Genomic DNA, 23767 nt, shown 5'->3' on the forward strand with positions numbered 1-23767 from the left:
CTAGCCCGCTGACCATGCAGCTATATTGCTATAGAATGATTCAACCAAGCGACTCCCTCACTGAGCCGCTAGCCCACTGACCGTGCAGCTATATTGCTATAGAATGATTCAACCAAGCGACTCCCTTAAACCAAGCGACTCCCTCACTGAGCCACTAGCCCGCTGACCGTGCAGCTATTGCTATAGAATGATTCAACCAAGCGACTGGTACATTCAGATCACTTTGAGGTTAACACAGAAAGAATAAGAACACACTAACATTTTGACAAGTCATTTTAAATGTTTTTAAATGTACTATTGTCTTCTGCAACGAACAGAACGTCTGAAATGGGTTCATGACAGAACGTCTGAAATGGGTTCACGACAGAACGTCTGAAATGGGTTCACGACAGAACGTCTGAAATGGGTTCACGACAGAACATCTGAAATGGGTTCACGACAGAACGTCTGAAATGGGTTCACAACAGAACATCTGAAATGGGTTCACGACAGAACAGTGTAGATCCATCCTCCACTGTGAGCATTAGACTGCTGACTACTGATGGAAGGATGCTCTGCTGGCTGACTGACTGGCTGACTGACTGGCTGGCTGACTGGCTGGCTGACTGGCTGACTGGCTGGCTGACTGGCTGACTGGCTGGCTGGCTGGCTGGCTGACTGGGTGGCTGGCTGACTGACTGACTGGGTGGCTGACTGGGTGGCTGGCTGGCTGGCTGACTGACTGGCTGACTGGGTGGCTGACTGGGTGGCTGGCTGGCTGGCTGGCTGACTGACTGATGCTGGGGCATTTTCATAACTTCTGGTCATTTCTCCAAAAGATGTTTTACACACTGACTTTACATTTACCTGGACTTCCTGTATAATTCCCCATTTAGTATTGCATTTACCTGGACTTCCTGTATAATTCCCCATTTAGTATTGCATTTACCTGGACTTCCTGTATAATTCCCCATTTAGTATTGCATTTACCTGGACTTCCTGTATAATTCCCCATTTAGTATTGCATTTACCTGGACTTCCTGTATAATTCCCCATTTAGTATTGCATTTACCTGGACTTCCTGTATAATTCCCCATTTATTATTGCATTTACCTGGACTTCCTGTATAATTCCCCATTTAGTATTGCATTTACCTGGACTTCCTGTATAATTCCCCATCTAGTATTTACATTCCTGTATAATTCCCATTTAGACATTTACCTGGACTATAATTCCCCATTTAGTATTGCATTTACCTGGACTTCCTGTATAATTCCCCATTTAGTATTGCATTTACCTGGACTTCCTGTATAATTCCCCATTTAGTATTGCATTTACCTGGACTTCCTGTATAATTCCCCATTTAGTATTGCATTTACCTGGACTTCCTGTATAATTCCCATTTAGTATTGAGCACATTGTTAGTTGCTTCATCATTGTTTTCAGACAAATGGGAGTTATACACAGAACTGAGACGACTGGCCAAAAACTAGCATTGTTTTTCTAGACAGAGAATGGATGGTCAAATACTCCTTGAACCCCAGAGGAAATATGAACCCCAGAGAAAAATACTCCTTGAACCCCAGAGGAAATAGTGCTGTTTGGATCGTTTATAAGCTTGGCTAATATTGTGATGTATGCATCATGCATTTATCTAGTTTAATATCAGCATGATAAAGCTGTACCACAACATGTTGTTTTCTGAATAGCCTCTGGGGCTAATGCTAGCCCGGTCAATTCAAGTCGTTATGTCTTCCAAGCTTGGAATTCATTGTCCCTTCCACATTTTTTTATTATTTCAAACCCAGGAAACAAATCAACCATCCTATTGGCCAGTCAAAGCAGCGAAACAAATCAACCATCCTATTGGCCAGTCAAAGCAGCGAAACAAATCAACCATCCTATTGGCCAGTCAAAGCAGCGAAACAAATCAACCATCCTATTGGCCAGTCAAACCCAGGAAACAAATCAACCATCCTATTGGCCAGTCAAACCCAGGAAACAAATCAACCATCCTATTGGCCAGTCAAACCCAGGAAACAAATCAACCATCCTATTGGCCAGTCAAACCCAGGAAACAAATCAACCATCCTATTTGCCAGTCAAACAAATCAACCATCCTATTGGCCAGTCAAACAAAACCAATCAACCATCCTATTGGCCAGTCAAAGCAGCGAAACAAATCAACCATCCTATTTGCCAGTCAAACCCAGGAAACAAATCAAAGCCAAACAAATCAACCATCCTATTGGCCAGTCAAAGCAGCGAAACAAATCAACCATCCTATTTGCCAGTCAAACCCAGGAAACAAATCAACCATCCTATTGGCCAGTCAAACCCAGGAAACAAATCAACCATCCTATTGGCCAGTCAAAGCAGCGAAACAAATCAACCATCCTATTGGCCAGTCAAAGCAGCCTGGCCAAAAGTAGTCAAATCAACATTGTTATGGTTGTTATCCTGATTTGAAAAGCAGTTCAGCAGGCTGGCCAGTCAAAGGAAACCAATCAACCATCCTATTGGCCAGTCAAACCCAGAAACACAACCATCCTATTGGCCAGTCAAAGCAGCCTGAAAAAGTAGTCATACGGATCTGGCCCGGCTGGAGACACGGACCTGGCCCGCGGAACACGGACCTGGCCCGCGGAACACGGACCTGGCCCGCGGAACACGGACCTGGCCCGCGGAACACGGACCTGGCCCGCGGAACACGGACCTGGCCCGCGGAACACGGACCTGGCCCGCGGAACACGGACCCAGCAGGGAAATGCGGACAGATATCTTGGAACATTGGACCTTATGCATTAATGTTTTTAACAGCTAAATAGTTCACAACATTTCAACATATACTGCCGGTCGAACTAACTCTAAAACAGATCAGGGTGAAAAAGGTCTTTGGAGAGAGAGAAATACCTAGTAGAGGTCGGTAGAGATGTGATATATTACACCGAGAGAAATAAACGGGTCGGTTTGGGTCCGTAATGCTCTGAGCACGTTCAGCATCTTCTGAGTCGGTTTGGGTCCGTAATGCTCTGAGCACGTTCAGCATCTTCTGAGTCGGTTTGGGTCCGTAATGCTCTGAGCACGTTCAGCATCTTCTGAGTCGGTTTGGGTCCGTAATGCTCTGAGCACGTTCAGCATCTTCTGAGTCGGTTTTGGGTCCGTAATGCTCTGAGCACGTTCAGCATCTTCTGAGTCGTGTTGTGCAACGTTGCATAGATCCAGTACGTCATGTTGGGAGCTTCACGCAGGACAGAGTGAAGGGTCGTGTTTGAGAACTTCAAAACCGTGGTGTATCATGGGTAAATTGTGACTTGACCTACAAAATAATATTGAGTAGTTATTTATGACGCAAGGTGATTTGCAGTCTGCACTGTATTTAAAGTCAGCTGCGACGTTGCCAAATGGTGCCTTACTCCTCCATAGTGCACTCGGTAATAGGGACCGATTTGGGATGCGCTCCAGCAGGCAGACAGGGTCAGAGGTTAGAGGTCAGATGTACTTGTTGGCCAGGTTCTGCACATCGTTTTTACTGAAGGCATCACTGTCCACAGCGGACAGACGGTCAAACAGTCGAGTCATCTGATCATGTTCACTCTTTAGCAGCATCACGGTGACCTGGTAACACACAGAGACGAGAGGTTAGCAGCATCACGGCGACCTGGTAACACACAGAGACGAGAGGTTAGCAGCATCACGACGACCTGGTAACACACAGAGACGAGAGGTTAGCAGCATCACGACGACCTGGTAACACACAGAGAGAGGTTAGCAGCATCACGACGACCTGGTAACACACACAGGAGAGGTTAACAAACAGAGGTTAACAGCATCACGAGAGGTAGAGGTTAACACTGAGAGGAGGTTAACACACAGAGAGGAGAGGTTAACACACAGAGAGGAGAGGTTAACACACAGAGAGGTTAACACACAGAGAGGAGAGGTTAACACACAGAGACGAGAGGTTAACACACAGAGACGAGAGGTTAACACACAGAGAGGTTAACACACAGAGACGAGAGGTTAACACACAGAGAGGTTAACACACAGAGAGGTTAACACACAGAGAGGTTAACACACAGAGAGGTTAACACACAGAGGTTAACACACAGATAGGAGAGTTTAACACACAGACGAGAGGTTAACACACAGAGAGGTTAACACACAGAGACGAGAGGTTAACACACAGAGACGAGAGGTTAACACACAGAGAGGAGAGGTTAACACACAGAGAGGAGAGGTTAACACACAGAGAGGAGAGGTTAACACACAGAGAGGAGAGGTTAACACACAGAGAGGAGAGGTTAACACACAGAGAGGAGAGGTTAACACACAGAGGTTAACACACAGAGAGGAGAGGTTAACACACAGAGAGGTTAACACACAGAGAGGAGAGGTTAACACACAGAGAGGTTAACACACAGAGACGAGAGGTTAACACACAGAGAGGTTAACACACAGAGAGTCAGTTAACACACAGAGAGAACACACAGAGAGGTTAACACACAGAGGTTAACACACAGATAGGAGAGTTTAACACAGTCGAGAGGTTAACACACAGAGAGGTTAACACACAGAGACACAGGTGGTTAACACACAGAGACAGAGGTTAACACACAGAGAGGAGAGGTTACACACAGAGGTCAGCAGAGGAGAGTTAACACACAGAGAGGAGAGGTTAACAGAGAGGAGAGGTTAACACACAGAGAGGAGAGGTTAACACACAGAGAGGAGAGGTTAACACACAGAGAGGAGAGGTTAACACACAGAGAGGAGAGGTTAACACACAGAGAGGAGAGGTTAACACACAGAGACGAGAGGTTACAACCTGACAACAGTGGAGACACACAGTGGTCAGTAGAGACACACAGTGGTCAGTAGAGACACACAGTGGTCAGTAGAGACACACAGTGGTCAGCAGAGACACACAGTGGTCAGTAGAGACACAGTGGTCAGCACTACAACCTGACAACAGTAGAGACACAGTGGTCAGAGACACACAGTGGTCAGTAGAGACACACAGTGGTCAGTAGAGACACACAGTGGTCAGCAGAGACACACAGTGGTCAGTAGAGACACACAGTGGTCAGTAGAGACACACAGTGGTCAGTAGAGACACACAGTGGTCAGCACTACAACCTGACAACAGTAGAGACACACAGTGGTCAGTAGAGACACACAGTGGTCAGTAGAGACACACAGTGGTCAGTAGAGACACACAGTGGTCAGCACTACAACCTGACAACAGTAGAGACACACAGTGGTCAGTAGAGACACACAGTGGTCAGTGGAGACACACAGTGGTCAGTGGAGACACACAGTGGTCAGTAGAGACACACAGTGGTCAGTAGAGACACACAGTGGTCAGTAGAGACACACAGTGGTCAGCACTACACCCTGACAACAGTAGAGACACACAGTGGTCAGTAGAGACACACAGTGGTCAGTAGAGACACACAGTGGTCAGTAGAGACACACAGTGGTCAGTAGAGACACACAGTGGTCAGCACTACACCCTGACAACAGTAGAGACACAGTGGTCAGTAGAGACACACAGTGGTCAGTAGACACACAGTGGTCAGCAGAGACACACAGTGGTCAGCAGAGACACACAGTGGTCAGTAGAGACACACAGTGGTCAGTAGAGACACACAGTGGTCAGTAGAGACACACAGTGGTCAGCAGAGACACACAGTGGTCAGTAGAGACACACAGTGGTCAGTAGAGACACACAGTGGTCAGTAGAGACACACAGTGGTCAGTAGAGACACACAGTGGTCAGTAGAGACACACAGTGGTCAGTAGAGACACACAGTGGTCAGTAGAGACACACAGTGGTCAGTAGAGACACACAGTGGTCAGTAGAGACACACAGTGGTCAGTAGAGACACACACAGTGGTCAGTAGAGACACACAGTGGTCAGAGACACACAGTGGTCAGTAGAGACACACAGTGGTCAGTAGAGACACACAGTGGTCAGTAGAGACACACAGTGGTCAGTAGAGACACACAGTGGTCAGTAGAGACACACAGTGGTCAGTAGAGACACACAGTGGTCAGTAGAGACACAGTGGTCAGCACTACACCCTGACAACAGTAGAGACACACAGTGGTCAGTAGAGACACACAGTGGTCAGTAGAGACACACAGTGGTCAGTAGAGACACACAGTGGTCAGTAGAGACACAGTGGTCACACTACACCCTGGTCAGTAGAGACACACAGTGGTCAGTAGAGACACACAGTGGTCAGTAGAGACACACAGTGGTCAGTAGAGACACACAGTGGTCAGTAGAGACCCACAGTGGTCAGTGGAGACACACAGTGGTCAGTGGAGACACACAGTGGTCAGTAGAGACCCACAGTGGTCAGTGGAGACACACAGTGGTCAGTAGAGACACACAGTGGTCAGTAGAGACACACAGTGGTCAGCAGAGACACAGTGGTCAGTAGAGACACAGTGGTCAGTAGAGACACACAGTGGTCAGCAGAGACACACAGTGGTCAGCAGAGACACACAGTGGTCAGTAGAGACACACAGTGGTCAGTAGAGACACACAGTGGTCAGTAGAGACACACAGTGGTCAGCACTACACCCTGACAACAGTAGAGACACACAGTGGTCAGTAGAGACACACAGTGGTCAGTAGAGACCCACAGTGGTCAGTAGAGACCCACAGTGGTCAGTAGAGACACACAGTGGTCAGTAGAGACACACAGTGGTCAGTAGAGACCCACAGTGGTCAGTAGAGACACACAGTGGTCAGTAGAGACACAGTGGTCAGCACTACACCATGACAACAGGAGACACACAGTGGTCAGTAGAGACACACAGTGGTCAGTAGAGACACACAGTGGTCAGTGGAGACACACAGTGGTCAGTAGAGACACACAGTGGTCAGTAGAGACACACAGTGGTCAGCACAGTGGTCAGTAGAGACACACAGTGGTCAGTAGAGACACACAGTGGTCAGTAGAGACACACAGTGGTCAGTAGAGACACACAGTGGTCAGTAGAGACCCACAGTGGTCAGTAGAGACACACAGTGGTCAGTAGAGACACACAGTGGTCAGTAGAGACCCACAGTGGTCAGCGGAGACACACAGTGGTCAGCAGAGACACACAGTGGTCAGCAGAGACACACAGTGGTCAGTAGAGACACAGTGGTCAGTAGAGACACACAGTGGTCAGTAGAGACACATAGTGGTCAGTAGAGACACACAGTGGTCAGTAGAGACACACAGTGGTCAGTAGAGACACACAGTGGTCAGTAGAGACACACAGTGGTCAGCACTACACCCTGACAACAGTAGAGACACACAGTGGTCAGTAGAGACACACAGTGGTCAGTGGAGACACACAGTGGTCAGTAGAGACACAGTGGTCAGTAGAGACACACAGTGGTCAGTAGAGACACACAGTGGTCAGCAGAGACACACAGTGGTCAGTAGAGACACACAGTGGTCAGTAGAGACACACAGTGGTCAGTAGAGACACACAGTGGTCAGTAGAGACACAGTGGTCAGCAGAGACACATAGTGGTCAGCAGAGACACATAGTGGTCAGTAGAGACCCACAGTGGTCAGTAGAGACACAGTGGTCAGCAGAGACACACAGTGGTCAGTAGAGTCACACAGTGGTCAGTAGAGACACACAGTGGTCAGCAGAGACACACAGTGGTCAGCAGAGACACACAGTGGTCAGTAGAGACACACAGTGGTCAGTAGAGACACACAGTGGTCAGCAGAGACACACAGTGGTCAGCAGAGACACACAGTGGTCAGTAGAGACACACAGTGGTCAGCAGAGACACACAGTGGTCAGTAGAGACACACAGTGGTCAGTAGAGACACACAGTGGTCAGCAGAGACACATAGTGGTCAGCACTACACCCTGACAACAGTAGAGACACACAGTGGTCAGTAGAGACCCACAGTGGTCAGTAGAGATCCACAGTGGTCAGTAGAGACCCACAGTGGTCAGTGGAGACACACAGTGGTCAGTAGAGACCCACAGTGGTCAGTGGAGACCCACAGTGGTCAGTAGAGACACACAGTGGTCAGTAGAGACACAGAGTGGTCAGCAGAGACACACTACAACCTGACAACAGTAGAGACACACAGTGGTCAGTAGAGACACACAGTGGTCAGTAGAGACACACAGTGGTCAGCAGAGACACATAGTGGTCAGCACTACAACCTGACAACAGTAGAGACACACAGTGGTCAGTAGAGACACACAGTGGTCAGTAGAGACACACAGTGGTCAGCAGAGACACATAGTGGTCAGCACTACACCCTGACAACAGACTGTCTAGTTTAGCTAAATAAAAAGATCCAAAACAGTGAAAAATACATTCATTCTGGGATTCAAAACGAACCACAAAGCACCATCATCTCACTGCACTTGACTTATAAAAGACATTTTCCAGACTTTCACCAAGATCACATTTACATATGAAGACTTGTAAAGGGCAAGGAGCAGCGCGACGTTGGTTCATTGTGGTTCGTTTTGAATGGTCGGCCAAGGTGAAGCTTCTAGATCGTACCGAGAACCTGTCAGCAGTGTGTAGATGGCTGAGGTGCTGGTAGACGAGGTCAGGGTCCTTCTGTAGGAGCTGTGTGTCCAGGCTCTGCATAATGAAACTGACTGTGTGTCCATCCAGCTGATTACTGAGGTAGACGGGCAGAGTCTCAGGGGGAACACGGCTCAGCAGCTCAGCACAGGCTGGGAGGTTGGACTGGGCCCGCGCTGCGTTCAGGGACTGGTTGAATTCATAGGCGTTTGAGGGCTGGAGGTTGATGGTTATTGCCTCCTCCTCCTCTCCTCCTCTTCCGCCTCCTCCACAGTGGTTCTCTGCTGGGCCTGGGGTTGACGTGGATGTTGTTGATGTTTCTGCTGTCTCTGATTCTGCTGCTCTGGTCCTGTCTGGTTCTGCAGCCTGACAGTCTTCGTCCTCAGTCCCCTCAACCTGACGGAGGACAGGAAGACAGGAAGACAGCTTGTGACCATCTAGACACCGCTTTGTGGCCCCTAATTACATTATCTAGTGTCCTTCCCCATTATTACATTAGCTGTTTCCTTTGTTTTTTACTTGGCCGTTGTTGAATCTCATTCCTGTACAGGACTGTAACTATGTCTGGGTCATTATTACAAGTGTTGGCTAGTGTCCTCAGTGATGGGTATGGTACATTAGCTGTGTAGTATCGTGTATATATTCATGTGTAGTATAGTGTATATGTTAATGTGTAGTATAGTGTATATATTAATGTGTAGTATAGTGTATATATTCATGTATGTATTAATGTGTAGTATAGTGTATGTATTCATGTGTAGTATAGTGTATATATGAATGTGTAGTATATTGTATATATGAATGTGTAGTATAGTGTATATATTAATGTGTATATATTAATGTGTAGTATAGTGTATATATTAATGTGTAGTATAGTGTATATATTAATGTGTAGTATAGTGTATATATTAATGTGTGTATTAATGTGTAGTATAGTGTATATATTCATGTATGTATTAATGTGTAGTATAGTGTATGTATTCATGTGTAGTATAGTGTATATATTATTGTGTAGTATAGTGTATATATTAATGTATGTATTAATGTGTAGTATAGTGTATATATTAATGTGTAGTATAGTGTATGTATTAATGTGTTGTATAGTGTATATATTAATGTGTAGTATCCTGTATATATTAATGTGTAGTATCGTGTATATATTAATGTGTAGTATAGTGTATATATTAATGTGTATATATTAATGTGTATATATTAATGTAGTATAGTGTATATATTAATGTGTAGTATCGTGTTTATATGAATGTGTAGTATAGTGTATATATGAATGTGTAGTATAGTGTATATATTAATGTATATATTAATGTATAGTATAGTGTATATATTAATGTGTAGTATCGTGCATATATTAATGTGTAGTATAGTGTATATATGAATGTGTAGTATAGTGTATATATTAATGTATATATGAATGTGTAGTATAGTGTATATATGAATGTGTAGTATATTGTATATATGAATGTGTAGTATAGTGTATATATTAATGTGTATATATTAATGTGTTGTATAGTGTATATATTAATGTGTAGTATAGTGTATATATTAATGTGTAGTATCGTGTATATATTAATGTGTAGTATAGTGTATATATTAATGTGTATATATTAATGTGTATATATTAATGTGTAGTATAGTGTATATATTAATGTGTAGTATCGTGTTTATATGAATGTGTAGTATAGTGTATATATGAATGTGTAGTATAGTGTATATATTAATGTATATATTAATGTATAGTATAGTGTATATATTAATGTATAGTGTATATATTAATGTGTAGTATAGTGTATATATGAATGTGTATAGTGTATATATTAATGTATATATTCATGTGTAGTATAGTGTATATATGAATGTGTAGTATATTGTATATATGAATGTGTAGTATAGTGTATATATTAATGTGTATATATTAATGTGTAGTATAGTGTATATATTAATGTGTAGTATCGTGTTTATATGAATGTGTAGTATAGTGTATATATGAATGTGTAGTATAGTGTATATATTAATGTATATATTAATGTATAGTATAGTGTATATATTAATGTGTAGTATCGTGCATATATTAATGTGTAGTATAGTGTATATATGAATGTGTAGTATAGTGTATATATTAAATGTATATATAATGTGTAGTATAGTGTATATATGAATGTGTAGTATATTGTATATATGAATGTGTAGTATAGTGTATATATTAATGTGTATATATTAATGTGTAGTATAGTGTATATATTAATGTGTAGTATAGTGTATATATTAATGTGTAGTATAGTGTATATATTAATGTGTGTATTAATGTGTATATATTATATATTCATGTATGTATTAATGTGTAGTACAGTGTATGTATTCATGTGTAGTATAGTGTATATATTAATGTGTAGTATAGTGTATATATTATTGTGTAGTATAGTGTATATATTAATGTATGTATTAATGTGTAGTATAGTGTATATATTAATGTGTAGTATAGTGTATGTATTAATGTGTTGTATAGTGTATATATTAATGTGTAGTATCGTGTATATATTAATGTGTATATATTAATGTGTATATATTAATGTGTAGTATAGTGTATATATTAATGTGTAGTATAGTGTATATATTAATGTGTAGTATAGTGTATATATTAATGTGTAGTATAGTGTATATATTAATGTATATATTAATGTGTAGTATAGTGTATATATGAATGTGTAGTATAGTGTATATATTAATGTATATATTAATGTGTAGTATAGTGTATATATTAATGTGTAGTATAGTGTATATATTAATGTGTAGTATCGTGTATATATTAATGTGTAGTATAGTGTATATATTAATGTGTATATATTAATGTATATATTAATGTGTAGTATAGTGTATATATTGTGTAATGTGTATATATAATGTGTAGTATATTATATATTATTCATGTGTAGTATAGTGTATATATTAATGTGTATATATTAATGAGTAGTATAGTGTATATGTGTAGTATAGTGTATATATGAATGTGTAGTATAGTGTATATATTAATGTGTAGTATAGTGTATATATTAATGTGTAGTATAGTGTATATATTAATGTGTAGTATAGTGTATATATTAATGTGTAGTATAGTGTATATATTAATGTGTAGTATAGTGTATATATTAATGTGTAGTATAGTGTATATATTAATGTGTAGTATAGTGTATATATTAATGTGTAGTATAGTGTATATATTAATGTGTAGTATAGTGTATATATTAATGTGTAGTATAGTGTATATATTAATGTAGTATAGTGTATATATTAATGTGTAGTATAGTGTATATATTAATGTGTAGTATAGTGTATATATTAATGTGTAGTATAGTGTATATATTAATGTGTATATGTATATATGTGTAGTATAGTGTATATATTAATGTGTAGTATAGTGTATATATTAATGTATAGTATAGTGTATATATTAATGTGTAGTATAGTGTATATATTAATGTGTAGTATAGTGTATATATTCATGTGTAGTATAGTGTATATATTCAATGTGTAGTATAGTGTATATATTCATGTGTAGTATAGTGTATATATTAATGTGTAGTATAGTGTATATATTAATGTGTAGTATAGTGTATATATTAATGTGTAGTATAGTGTATATATTAATGTATAGTGTATATATTAATGTGTAGTATAGTGTATATATTAATGTGTAGAATAGTGTATATATTAATGTGTAGAATAGTGTATATATTAATGTGTAGTATAGTGTATATATGAATGTGTAGTATATTCTACCTCAGTGATGGGTATGGTAGTATAGTGTATATATTAATGTATAGAGTATATATTAATGTGTAGTATAGTGTATATATTAATGCCTAGTATATTCTAATGTCAGTATGGGTATGGTAGTATAGTGTATATATTAATGTGTAGTATAGTGTATATATTAATGTGTAGTATAGTGTATATATTAATGCCTAGTATATTCTACCTCAGTGATGGGTATGGTAGTATAGTGTATGTATTAATGTGTAGTATAGTGTATATATTAATGTGTAGTATAGTGTATATATTAATGTGTATAGTGTATATATTCATGTGTAGTATAGTGTATATATTAATGCCTAGTATATTCTACCTCAGTGATGGGTACAGTCCTCCTGGGGTTGCTAGGTGATCCCCGGGCCAGACTCTGTCTGAGCAGCAGCGTGACCTCCTCCAGCTCCTTCTCAGCCTCCGCTACGTTGGGATCCTGCTGTAGCACCTCCTGTAGGTCAGAGCTGCACGCCAGGTAGTCCTGGGGATGGGGACACACACATACACACATATATATATGTGGAGGAAGAGGATGAGGAAGAGACCAGGTGGTCGTTTCAATACCTGTCTACAAAAGTAGTCAACCCAGATTGGCGGCCAAACCCGCAAACTGGTCGTGTGAACTCCTAAAACCTGTCCCTTTACCTTGAGGCCTTTGTTGGCCATGGCCCGTCTGTAGAAGGCCTTCTTATTGGCTGGCTCCAGCCTCAGGGCAGAGTCACAGTCCTGCTTGGCTTCAGCAAACATCTCTAGCTTTAGGAAGCACAGCGCTCTAAGGACAGAATGTGATACAACAGTATTATAGTGTCTCTATGGAGGCAGAATGTAATACAGTATATTATAGTGTCTCTAGGCAGAATGTAATATGATTATAGTGTCTCTAGAAATGTAACACAACAGTATTATAGTGTCTCTATGGAGGCAGAATGTAATATGGTATTATAGTGTCTCTATGGAGGCAGAATGTAACACAACAGTATTATAGTGTCTCTATGGAGGCAGAATGTAATACAGTATTATAGTGTCTCTATGGAGGCAGAATGTAATATGGTATTATAGTGTCTCTATGGAGGTAGAATGTAATATGGTATTATAGTGTCTCTATGGAGGCAGAATGTAACACAACAGTATTATAGTGTCTCTATGGAGGCAGAATGTAATACAGTATTATAGTGTCTCTATGGAGGCAGAATGTAATATGGTATTATAGTGTCTCTATGGAGGCAGAATGTAATATGGTATTATAGTGTCTCTATGGAGGCAGAATGTAATACAGTATTATAGTGTCTCTATGGAGGCAGAATGTAATATGGTATTATAGTGTCTCTATGGAGGCAGAATGTAACACAACAGTATTATAGTGTCTCTATGGAGGCAGAATGTAATATGGTATTATAGTGTCTCTATGGAGGCAGAATGTAACACAACAGTATTATAGTGTCTCTATGGAGGCAGAATGTAATACAGTATTATAGTGTCTCTATGGAGGCAGAATGTAATATGGTATTATAGTGTCTCTATGGAGGCAGAATGTAACATGGTATTATAGTGTCTCTATGGAGGTAGAATGTAATATGGTATTATAGTGTCTCTATGGAGGCAGAATGTAACACAACAGTATTATAGTGTCTCTATGGAGGCAGAATGTAATATGGTATTATAGTGTCTCTATGGAGGCAGAATGTAACACAACAGTATTATAGTGTCTCTATGGAGGCAGAATGTAATATGGTATTATAGTGTCTCTATGGAGGCAGAATGTAATATGGTATTATAGTGTCTCTATGGAGGCAGAATGTAATATGGTATTATAGTGTCTCTATGGAGGCAGAATGTAACACAACAGTATTATAGTGTCTCTATGGAGGCAGAATGTAATATGGTATTATAGTGTCTCTATGGAGGCAGAATGTAATATGGTATTATAGTGTCTCTATGGAGGCAGAATGTAATACAGTATTATAGTGTCTCTATGGCTCTGGAGGAGAACACAACACTGTTGTTCAACATAGCAGCCAAACACAGCTCATACAATTAGCCTCTCTTGTATTTTCTGACCCCACAGACAGACATCCTCGCACCAAGACAGTGTTTTAATATTGATAAGCCTGCGTTCCCCTGGCGTACTCAACACTTCCCCTAAGGCCATGTGTGTGTTGAAAAGCTGTCCTTTTTAGCCACGCTCTCATGTGGCTGTGGAGAGTGTACTGTGACTGTCTGTACACACACAGGGCTTTACGCAGAACAGGACATGAACACAAAGGTACGGTGTGGTGAGTCATGTCAGGGTGGCCAGTCCCTTTCCTCTCTATGGTACAGAACACTCTGTCAACGCTGACAACACTACTCTACCTGCTATTGAGGAGGAGAGGAGAGGAGAGGAGAAGGAGAAGGAGAAGGAGAGGAGAGGAGAGGAGGAGAGGAGAGAGGAGGAGAGGAGAAGGAGAGGAGGAGAGAGGGAGAGGAGAGGGAGAGGGAGGAGAGGAGAGGAGAGGGAGGAGGGAGAGGAGGAGGAGGAGGAGAGAGGAGGAGAGGAGAGAGAGAGGAGAGGAGAGGAGAGAGAGAGAAGAGAAGAGAGGAGAGGAGAGAGAGGAGAGAGGAGAGGAGAGGAGGAGAGGAGGGAGGGGGGAGAGGAGGAGGAGGAGGAGAGGAGGAGGAGGGAGGAGAGGAGAGGAGGAGAGGAGGAGGGAGAGAGGAGAGAGGAGGGAGGAGGAGAGAGGAGAGAGGGAGGGAGAGGAGAGGAGATGAGAGGAGAGGTGGGGAGAGGAGAGGAGAAGGAGAGGAGGAGGGAGGGGAGAGGAGAGGAGGAAGGAGGAGGAAGGAGGAGGAGGGGAGGGAGAGGAGAGGCGGGATGGGAGAGGATGAGAAACGGAAACGGGGTCGTGTTCATTAGTGCAAACCGTAGCAAAAACGTTTTGCAACAGAACGTGACAATAAGCGTTTCTTATTAGACAAGTTGAGGTAGTCCGTTCCTGTTTCAGTCCGTTTGTTCTGTTTCAGTGCCTAATGAATAGGACCCAGGTTTCCCATCCCAGGAGAGCCCGTGTTGCATGTCTTTCTAGGACAATTTACGCTCCGCTACCCTGTTCTGTGTTACACACTGTGTCTATAATTAGGCGATGAGAGAGAGGAGCAGACACCCTGCTGTCCTCTGCTGTTCCTGTTTGTATTTCCACACTACAGCAACAATACCTCTGATTAGTCTGACTGGATTTACTGACAGCAGGCTGGCTGGGGTTAGAGCAGGCTGGATGGGGTTAGAGCAGACTGGATGGGGTTAGAGCAGGCTGACTGGGGTTAGAGCAGGCTGACTGGGGTTAGAGCAGGCTGGATGGGGTTAGAGCAGGCTGACTGGGGTTAGAGCAGGCTGACTGGGGTTAGAGCAGGCTGGATGGGGTTAGAGCAGGCTGGATGGGGTTAGAGCAGGCTGGATGGGGTTAGAGCAGACTGGGGTTAGAGCAGACTGGATGGGGTTAGAGCAGACTGGATGGGGTTAGAGCAGGCTGGCTGGGGTTAGAGCAGACTGGCTGGGGTTAGAGCAGACTGGCTGGGGTTAGAGCAGGCTGACTGGGGTTAGAGCAGGCTGGATGGGGATAGAGCAGGCTGACTGGGGTTAGAGCAGGCTGACTGGGGTTAGAGCAGGCTGGATGGGGTTAGAGCAGGGCTGACTGGGGTTAGAGCAGACTGCTGGGGTTAGAGCAGGCTGGGGTTAGAGCAGGCTGGATGGGGTTAGAGCAGGCTGGATGGGGTTAGAGCAGGCTGGATGGGGTTAGAGCAGACAGCAGACTGGATGGGGTTAGAGCAGACTGGGGTTAGAGCAGGCTGGATGGGGTTAGAGCAGACTGACTGGGGTTAGAGCAGGCTGGATGGGGTTAGAGCAGGCTGACTGGGGTTAGAGCAGGCTGGATGGGGTTAGAGCAGGCTGACTGGGGTTAGACTGGATGGATTCCCAGTGGTTACACAGACCGGGGTTCTGTTCCCACTGGTTACACAGACCGGGTTCTGTTCCCACTGGGGTTCTGAGCAGGCTGGATACACAGACCGGCTGTTCCCACTGGGGTTAGAGCAGACTGGATGGGGTTAGTTCCCAGCTGGGGTTGAGACCGGGTTCTGGACTGGGGTTAGACCAGCAGACCAGGGTTCTGTTCCCACTGGGGTTACACAGACCGGGTTCTGTTCCCACTTCTGGGTTACACAGACCAGGGTTCTGTTCCCACTGGTTACACAGGGGTTCTGTTCCCTGGTTACACTGCACAGACCGGGGTTCTGTTCCCACTGGGGGGTTCTGTTCCCACTGGTTACACAGACAGGTTACTGGGTTCTGTTCCCACTGACCGGGTTCTGTTCCCACTGGTTACACAGAGGGGTTCTGACTGGTTACACAGACCGGGGTTCTGTTCCCACTGGTTACACAGACCGGGGTTCTGTTCCCACTGGTTACACAGACCGGGTTCTGTTCCCACTTCTGGGTTACACAGACCGGGTTCTGTTCCCACTGGTTACACAGACCAGGGTTCTGTTCCCACTGGTTACACAGACCGGGTTCTGTTCCCACTGGTTACACAGACCGGGGTTCTGTTCCCACTGGTTACACAGACCGGGGTTCTGTTCCCACTGGTTACACAGACCGGGGTTCTGTTCCCACTGGTTACACAGACCGGGTTCTGTTCCCACTGGTTACACAGACCGGGTTCCCCACTGGTTACACAGACCGGGGTTCTGTTCCCACTGGTTACACAGACCGGGGTTCTGTTCCCACTGGTTACACAGACCGGGGTTCTGTTCCCACTGGTTACACAGACCGGGGTTCTGTTCCCACTGGTTACACAGACCGGGGTTCTGTTCCCACTGGTTACACAGACCGGGGTTCTGTTCCCACTGGTTACACAGACCGGGGTTCTGTTCCCACTGGTTACACAGACCGGGTTCTGTTCCCACTGGTTACACAGACCGGGTTCTGTTCCCACTGGTTACACAGACCGGGGTTCTGTTCCCACTGGTTACACAGACCGGGTTCTGTTCCCACTGGTTACACAGACCGGGTTCTGTTCCCACTGGTTACACAGACCAGGGTTCTGTTCCCACTGGTTACACAGACCAGGGTTCTGTTCCCACTGGTTACACAGACCGGGTTCTGTTCCCACTGGTTACACAGACCGGGGTTCTGTTCCCACTGGTTACACAGACCGGGGTTCTGTTCCCACTGGTTACACAGACCGGGGTTCTGTTCCCACTGGTTACACAGACCGGGGTTCTGTTCCCACTGGTTACACAGACCGGGGTTCTGTTCCCACTGGTTACACAGACCGGGGTTCTGTTCCCACCACATTCAGTGCATTCGGAAAGTGTTCAGAACCCTTCCCCTTTTCTCACATTTTGTTACATTACAGCCTTATTCTAAAATTGACCAAATAAAAACAATTGCTCATCAATCCACACATAATACCCCATAATGACATCACAATACCCCATAATGACATCACAATACCCCTTAATGACAAAGCAAAAACAGGTTTCTTGCAAATTTATGAAGCATAGAAAAACAGAAATCCCTTGTTTACATAAGTATTCAGACCCTTTGCTATGAGACTCAATTGAGGTCAGGTGCATCCTGTTTCCATTGATCATCCTTGAGATGTTTCTATAACTTGATTGGAGTCCACCTGTGGTAAATTCAATTGATAGGACATCATTTGGAAAGGCACACACCTGTCTATATAAGGTCCCACAGTTGACAGTGCATGTCAGAGTAAAAACCAAGCATGAGGTCAAAGGAATTGTCTGTAGAGCTCCGAGACAGGATTGTGTCGAGGCACAGATCTGGGGAAGGGTACCAAAACATTTCTGCAGCATTGAAGGTCCCCAAGAACAAAATGGCCTCCATTATTCTTAAATGGAAGAAGTTTAGAACCACCAAGACTCTTCCTAGAGCTGGCCGCTCTAAACTGAGCAATCAGGGAGAAGGGTATTGTGGTGTCATTATGGGGTATTGTGGTGTCATTATGGGGTATTGTGGTGTCATTGGGTGTCATTGTGGTGTCATTATGGGGTATTGTGATGTCATTATGGGGTATTGTGATGTCATTGTGGGGTATTGTGATGTCATTGTGGGGTATTGTGTGCAGATTGAAGAGGGGGGGGGGGACCAAGTTAATCCATTTCAGAATAAGGCTGTAACAAAATGTAGAAAACGTCAAGGTGGTTGAATACTTCCCGAATGCACTGTACATTACTGTACCTGTTAGGATGAAGGAGACACGGTCAGGTCCTTACCGGTTGGTGTAGATGGGACATTCCTCTGGCTTCAGCTTAAGGCATTCGCTGTACGTCCTCAGAGCCTCCTGGAACAGACCTTTCTTCACAAACTCATTTCCTTCTTGTTTCAGCGAATTGAAACAGACTTCTGCTTTTTGAGCTGCAGGCAAAGGAAGAAACGGTGTTGGTTGAGGAAATGTGTGACATCATACTGAGTAACTTGACAAAAATGTTAGTGTTTTTTTGTTGTAAGAATCATATTTCACAAAAAATAAGTGAGTGGTAATTTTGTCCTTTAAAATCCCGGGTGAAAACAGGTTGAATCAGCAGTCATTCATGTGATAATGGACAGCTAATTAATTAGACCACTGGGGTGTTCTGGGAAAAAGCTGCCCGCTCCCTTCTTCCATTCATCACAGTTAAAACATCAATTATGGTTGGCTGCAGCACGGCCCTGAGACTGGGGCTGAGGCTAGGGCTGGGGCTAGGGCTGGGGCTGAAGCTAGGGCTGAGGCTAGGACTGGGGATGGGGTATAGGACTGGGGATGGGGTATAGGACTGGGGCTAGGACTGGGGTATAGGGCTGGGGCTAGGACTGGGGCTGAGGCTAGGACTGGGGTATAGGACTGGGGCTGAGGCTAGGACTGGGGCTAGGGTATAGGACTGGGGCTGAGGCTAGGGCTGGGGTATAGGACTGGGGCTGAGGCTAGGACCGGGGCTAGGTTATAGGACTGGGGCTGAGGCTAGGGCTGGGGTATAGGACTGGGGCTGAGGCTAGGACTGGGGCTAGGGCATAGGACTGGGTCTAGGGCTGAGGCTAGGGCTGGGGTATAGGACTGGGGCTAGGGCTGAGGCTAGGGCTGGGGTATAGGACTGGGGCTAGGGCTGGGCTGGGGCTAGGACTGGGGCTGAGGCTAGGGCTGGGGTATAGGACTGGGACTGAGGCTAGGACTGGGGCTAGGGTATAGGACTGGGGCTAGGACTGGGGCTGAGGCTAGGGTATAGGACTGGGGCTAGGACTGGGGCTAGGACTGGGGTATAGGACTGGGGCTGAGGCTAGGACTGGGGCTAGGGTATAGGACTGGGGCTGAGGCTAGGGCTGGGGTATAGGACTGGGGCTGAGGCTAGGACCGGGGCTAGGGTATAGGACTGGGGCTGAGGCTAGGGCTGGGGTATAGGACTGGGGGCTAGGACTGGGGCTAGGGCATAGGACTGGGTCTAGGGCTGAGGCTAGGGCTGGGGTATAGGACTGGGGCTAGGGCTGGTGCTAGGGCTGGGGTATAGGACTGGGGCTAGGACTGGGGCTGAGGCTGGGGCTAGGACTGGGGCTGAGGCTAGGGCTGGGGTATAGGACTGGGACTGAGGCTAGGACTGGGGCTAGGGTATAGGGCTGCGGCTGGGGCTAGGCGGGCTGGGGATGGGGTATAGGGCTGGGGATGGGGTATAGGACTGGGGCTAGACTGGGGTATATGGCTGGGGCTAGGACTGGGGCTGAGGCTAGGACTGGGGCTAGGACTGGGGCTGAGGCTAGGACTGGGGTATAGGACTGGGGCTGAGGCTAGGACTGGGTATAGGACTGGGGCTGAGGGGCTGGGGTACCGGGGGCTGAGGCTAGGGTATAGGACTGGGGCTGAGGCTAGGGCTGGGGTATAGGACTGGGGCTGAGGCTAGGACCCGGGGCTGAGGGTATGAGGACTGGGGCTGGACTGGCTAGGGCTGGGGTATAGGACTGGGGCTAGGCTGAGGCTGGGGCTGGGGTATAGGACTGGGGCTGAGGCTAGGCTGGGGTATAGGACTGGGTCTAGGGCTGGGATAGGACTGGGGCTAGGCTAGGGACTGGAGCTAGGCTGGGGCTGGTATAGGACTGGGGCTAGGGATGGGGGCTGAGGCTAGGACTGGGGCTAGGGTATAGGACTGGGGCTAGGACTGGGGCTGAGGCTAGGGTATAGGACTGGGGCTAGGACTGCGGTGGAGGCTGGGGCTAGGACTGGGGCTGGGGCTAGGACTGGTGCTGAGGCTAGGGCTGGGGCTGAGGCTGGGGCTAGGACTGGGGCTAGGACTGGGGCTGAGGCTAGGGCTGGGGCTTGGGTATAGGGCTGAGGCTAGGGCTGGGGCTAGGGTATAGGGCTGCGGCTGGGGCTAGGGTATAGGGCTGGGGCTTGGGTATAGGGCTGGGGCTTGGGTATAGGGCTGGGGCTTGGGTATAGGGCTGAGACTGGGGATAGGGCTAGGGCTGGGGCTTGGGTATAGGGCTGAGGCTGGGACTAGGGCTAGGGTATAAGGCTGAGGCTAGGGCTTGGTATAGGGCTGCGGCTGGGGCTAGGGTATAGGGCTGGGGCTTGGGTATAGGGCTGGGGCTTGGGTATAGGGCTGAGACTGGGGATAGGGTATAGGGCTGGGGCTTGGGTATAGGGCTGAGGCTGGGGCTAGGGTATAAGGCTGAGGCTAGGGCTTGGGTATAGGGCTGAGGCTGGGGCTGTGGCTAGGGCTTGGGTATAGGGCTGGGGCTAGGGGTTGGGTATAGGGCTGGGGCTTGGGTATAGGGCTGGGGCTAGGGTATAGGGCTGAGGCTGAGGCTAGGGTATAGGGCTGAGGCTTGGGCATAGGGCTGAGGCTGGGGCTAGGGTATAGGGGTGAGGCTGGGGCTAGGGTATAGGGTGAGGCTGGGGCTGGGTATAGGCTGGGGCTAGGGTATAGGGCTGGGGCTGGGGCTAGGGTATGGGCTGGGAGGGCTAGGGTATAGGGCTGAGGCTTGGGTATAGGGCTGAGGCTGGGTATAGGGCTGGGACTAGGGTATAGGCCTGGGCTGGGGCTAGGGTATAGGGCTGAGGCTGGGGCTAGGCAGGTATAGGGCTGAGGCTAGGGCTAGGGTATAGAGCTGAGGCTGGGACTAGGGTATAGGGCTGGGACTAGGGTATAGGGCTGGGACTAGGGTATAGGAGCTGAGGCTAGGGTATAGGGCTGGGGCTTGGGTATAGGGCTGGGGCTTGGGTATAGGGCTGGGACTTGGGTATAGGGCTGAGGCTAGGGTATAGGGCTGGGGCTGGGGTATAGGGCTGGGGATAGGGTATAGGGCTGGGGCTTGGGTATAGGGCTGGTATAGGGCTGGGAGCTACGGCTGGGGTTGGGGCTAGGGTATAAGGCTGGGGATTGGCTATAGGGCTGGGTGCTGAGGCTGGGGCTAGGTATAAGGCTGAGGCTAGGGCTGAGGCTTGGGCTATAAGTCGCTCTGGATAAGGCGTCTGCTAAATGACTTAAATGTAAATGTAAATGTATAGGGCTGAGGCTGGGGATAGGGTATAGGGCTGGGGCTAGGGTATAGGGTATAGGGCTGAGACTGGGGATAAGACTGAAGGCTGGGACTGGGGCTAGGGGCTTTGGTTATAGGGCTGAGGCTGGGGCTTGGGTATAGGGCTGGGGCTTGGGTATAGGGCTGGGAGCTAGGGTATAGGGCTGAGGCAGGGGCTAGGGTATAGGGCTGGGGGCTAGGAGTATAGGAGCTGAGAGGCTGGGGGCTAGGGTATATAGCTGAGGCTAGTGTATAGGAGCGAGGCTGGGGTATAGGAGCTGGGGCTTGGGTATAGGGCTAGGGTATAGGGCTGGGGGGGCTACGGCTGGGGTTGGGGCTAGGGTATAGGGCTGGGGCTAGGGTATAGGGCTGAGGCTAGGAGTATAGGGCATAGGAGCTGAGACTGGGGATAAGAATGAGGCTGGGACTGGGTCCTGGGGCCTGGGCATAGGCCTGAGGCTGGGGCTGGGCATAGGGCTGAGACTTGAAATAGGAGCTGAGGGTAGGGCATAGGGCTGAGGCTGGGACATGCCGCCTGGGGGTTAGGCATAGGGCTGAGCTAGGAGTATAGACTGAGAGCTGGGGCTAGGAGTATAGGGCTGAGGCAGGGGCTAGGGATGGGGCTAGGGTATAGGGCTGAGGCAGGGTCTGGGTATAGGGCTGGGGCTAGGAGTATAGGAGCTGAGAGCTGGGCACTAGGAGTATAGGGCTGACCAGGGAGCTAGGAGTATAGAGGCTGAGAGCTGGGGGCTAGGGTATAGGGCTGATAGCACAGGGTCTAGAAGAGCTGGGGCTGTGGTATAGGCATAGGTCAAATAGGCATCCGGGCTGAGGCCAGGGATAGGCATAGGGCTGGGGCTATGGCTGGGGTTGGGGCTAGGGTATAGGGCTGGGGATAGGGTATAGGGCTGGGGTTAGGGCTGAGGCTGGGGCTAGGGTATAAGGCTGAGGCTAGGGCTGGGGCTAGGGTATAGGGCTGGGGCTAGGGTATAGGGCTGGGGCTAGGGCTGAGGCTAGGGTATAGGGCTGAGGCTGGGTATAGGGCTGAGGCTAGGGTATAGGGTATAGGGCTGAGGCTGGGGCTAGGGTATAGGGCTGAGGCTGGGGTTAGGGTATAGGGCTAGGGTATAGGGCTGAGGCTGGGGCTAGGGTATAGGGCTGGGGCTAGGACTGGTGCTGAGGATAAGACTGAGGCTAGGACTGGGACTGGGGCTAAGGGGAGAGGGGCTTGGAGTATATGGCTATATGGCTATTTGAAACTAGTAAGTCGGATAAGAGGAGCTAAATGACTTAAATGAAATGAAATGAGAGGCTAGGGGAAGGGAGCTAGAGGGATAAGGCTAGGGGAGGGGCTAGGGCTAGGGGGGAAGGGCTAGGGAGAGTAGGGCTAGGGGAGAGGGACTAGGCGATAAAGCTAGGGGAGAAGGGCTAGGGGATAAGGCTAGGGGGAAGGGCTAGGGAGAGTAGGGCTAGGGGATAAGGCTAAGGGGAGGGCTAGGGGGGAGGGGCTAGGGTATAGGGCTAGGGTATAAGGCTAGGGAAAGAGGGCTAGGGTATAGGGCTAGGGTATAGGGTTAGGGGCTAGGTGGGAGGAGGCTAGGGTATAGGGGCGAGGGTATAGGGTTAGGGGGAGGGGCTAGGGTATAGGGCGGGGAGGAGGGGCTAGGGTATAAGGCTAGGGGAAGGGGCTAGGGTATATGGGGGAGGGGCTAGGGTATAGGGTTAGGGTATAGGGTTAGGGGAGGGGCTAGGGGTATAGGGCGGGGAGGAGGGGCTATGGTATATGGGGGAGGGGCTAGGGTATCTGGGAGAGGGGCTAGGGTATAGGGCTAGGGTAAAGGGCTCCAGCAGC

General features: G+C 47.1%; 1 protein-coding gene across 1 annotated transcript; it reads right to left on the reverse strand.

Annotated features, from left to right (window-relative positions):
* Positions 1–3454: 3454 nt before the first annotated feature.
* On the reverse strand, positions 3455–18802 carry LOC124018600 (sperm-associated antigen 1-like; the record flags this gene model as incomplete). Its single annotated transcript, XM_046333945.1, has 5 exons — positions 3455–3597; positions 8529–8951; positions 12694–12852; positions 13017–13143; positions 18645–18802. Coding segments are annotated over 5 exons (993 nt in total), but the record flags the coding sequence as incomplete, so codon positions are not given.
* Between the last annotated feature and the right edge of the window lie 4965 nt (positions 18803–23767).

This window comes from Oncorhynchus gorbuscha, unplaced genomic scaffold, assembly GCF_021184085.1.
Source record: "Oncorhynchus gorbuscha isolate QuinsamMale2020 ecotype Even-year unplaced genomic scaffold, OgorEven_v1.0 Un_scaffold_5507, whole genome shotgun sequence".
In the NCBI taxonomy this organism is placed as follows: Eukaryota; Metazoa; Chordata; class Actinopteri; order Salmoniformes; family Salmonidae; genus Oncorhynchus; species Oncorhynchus gorbuscha.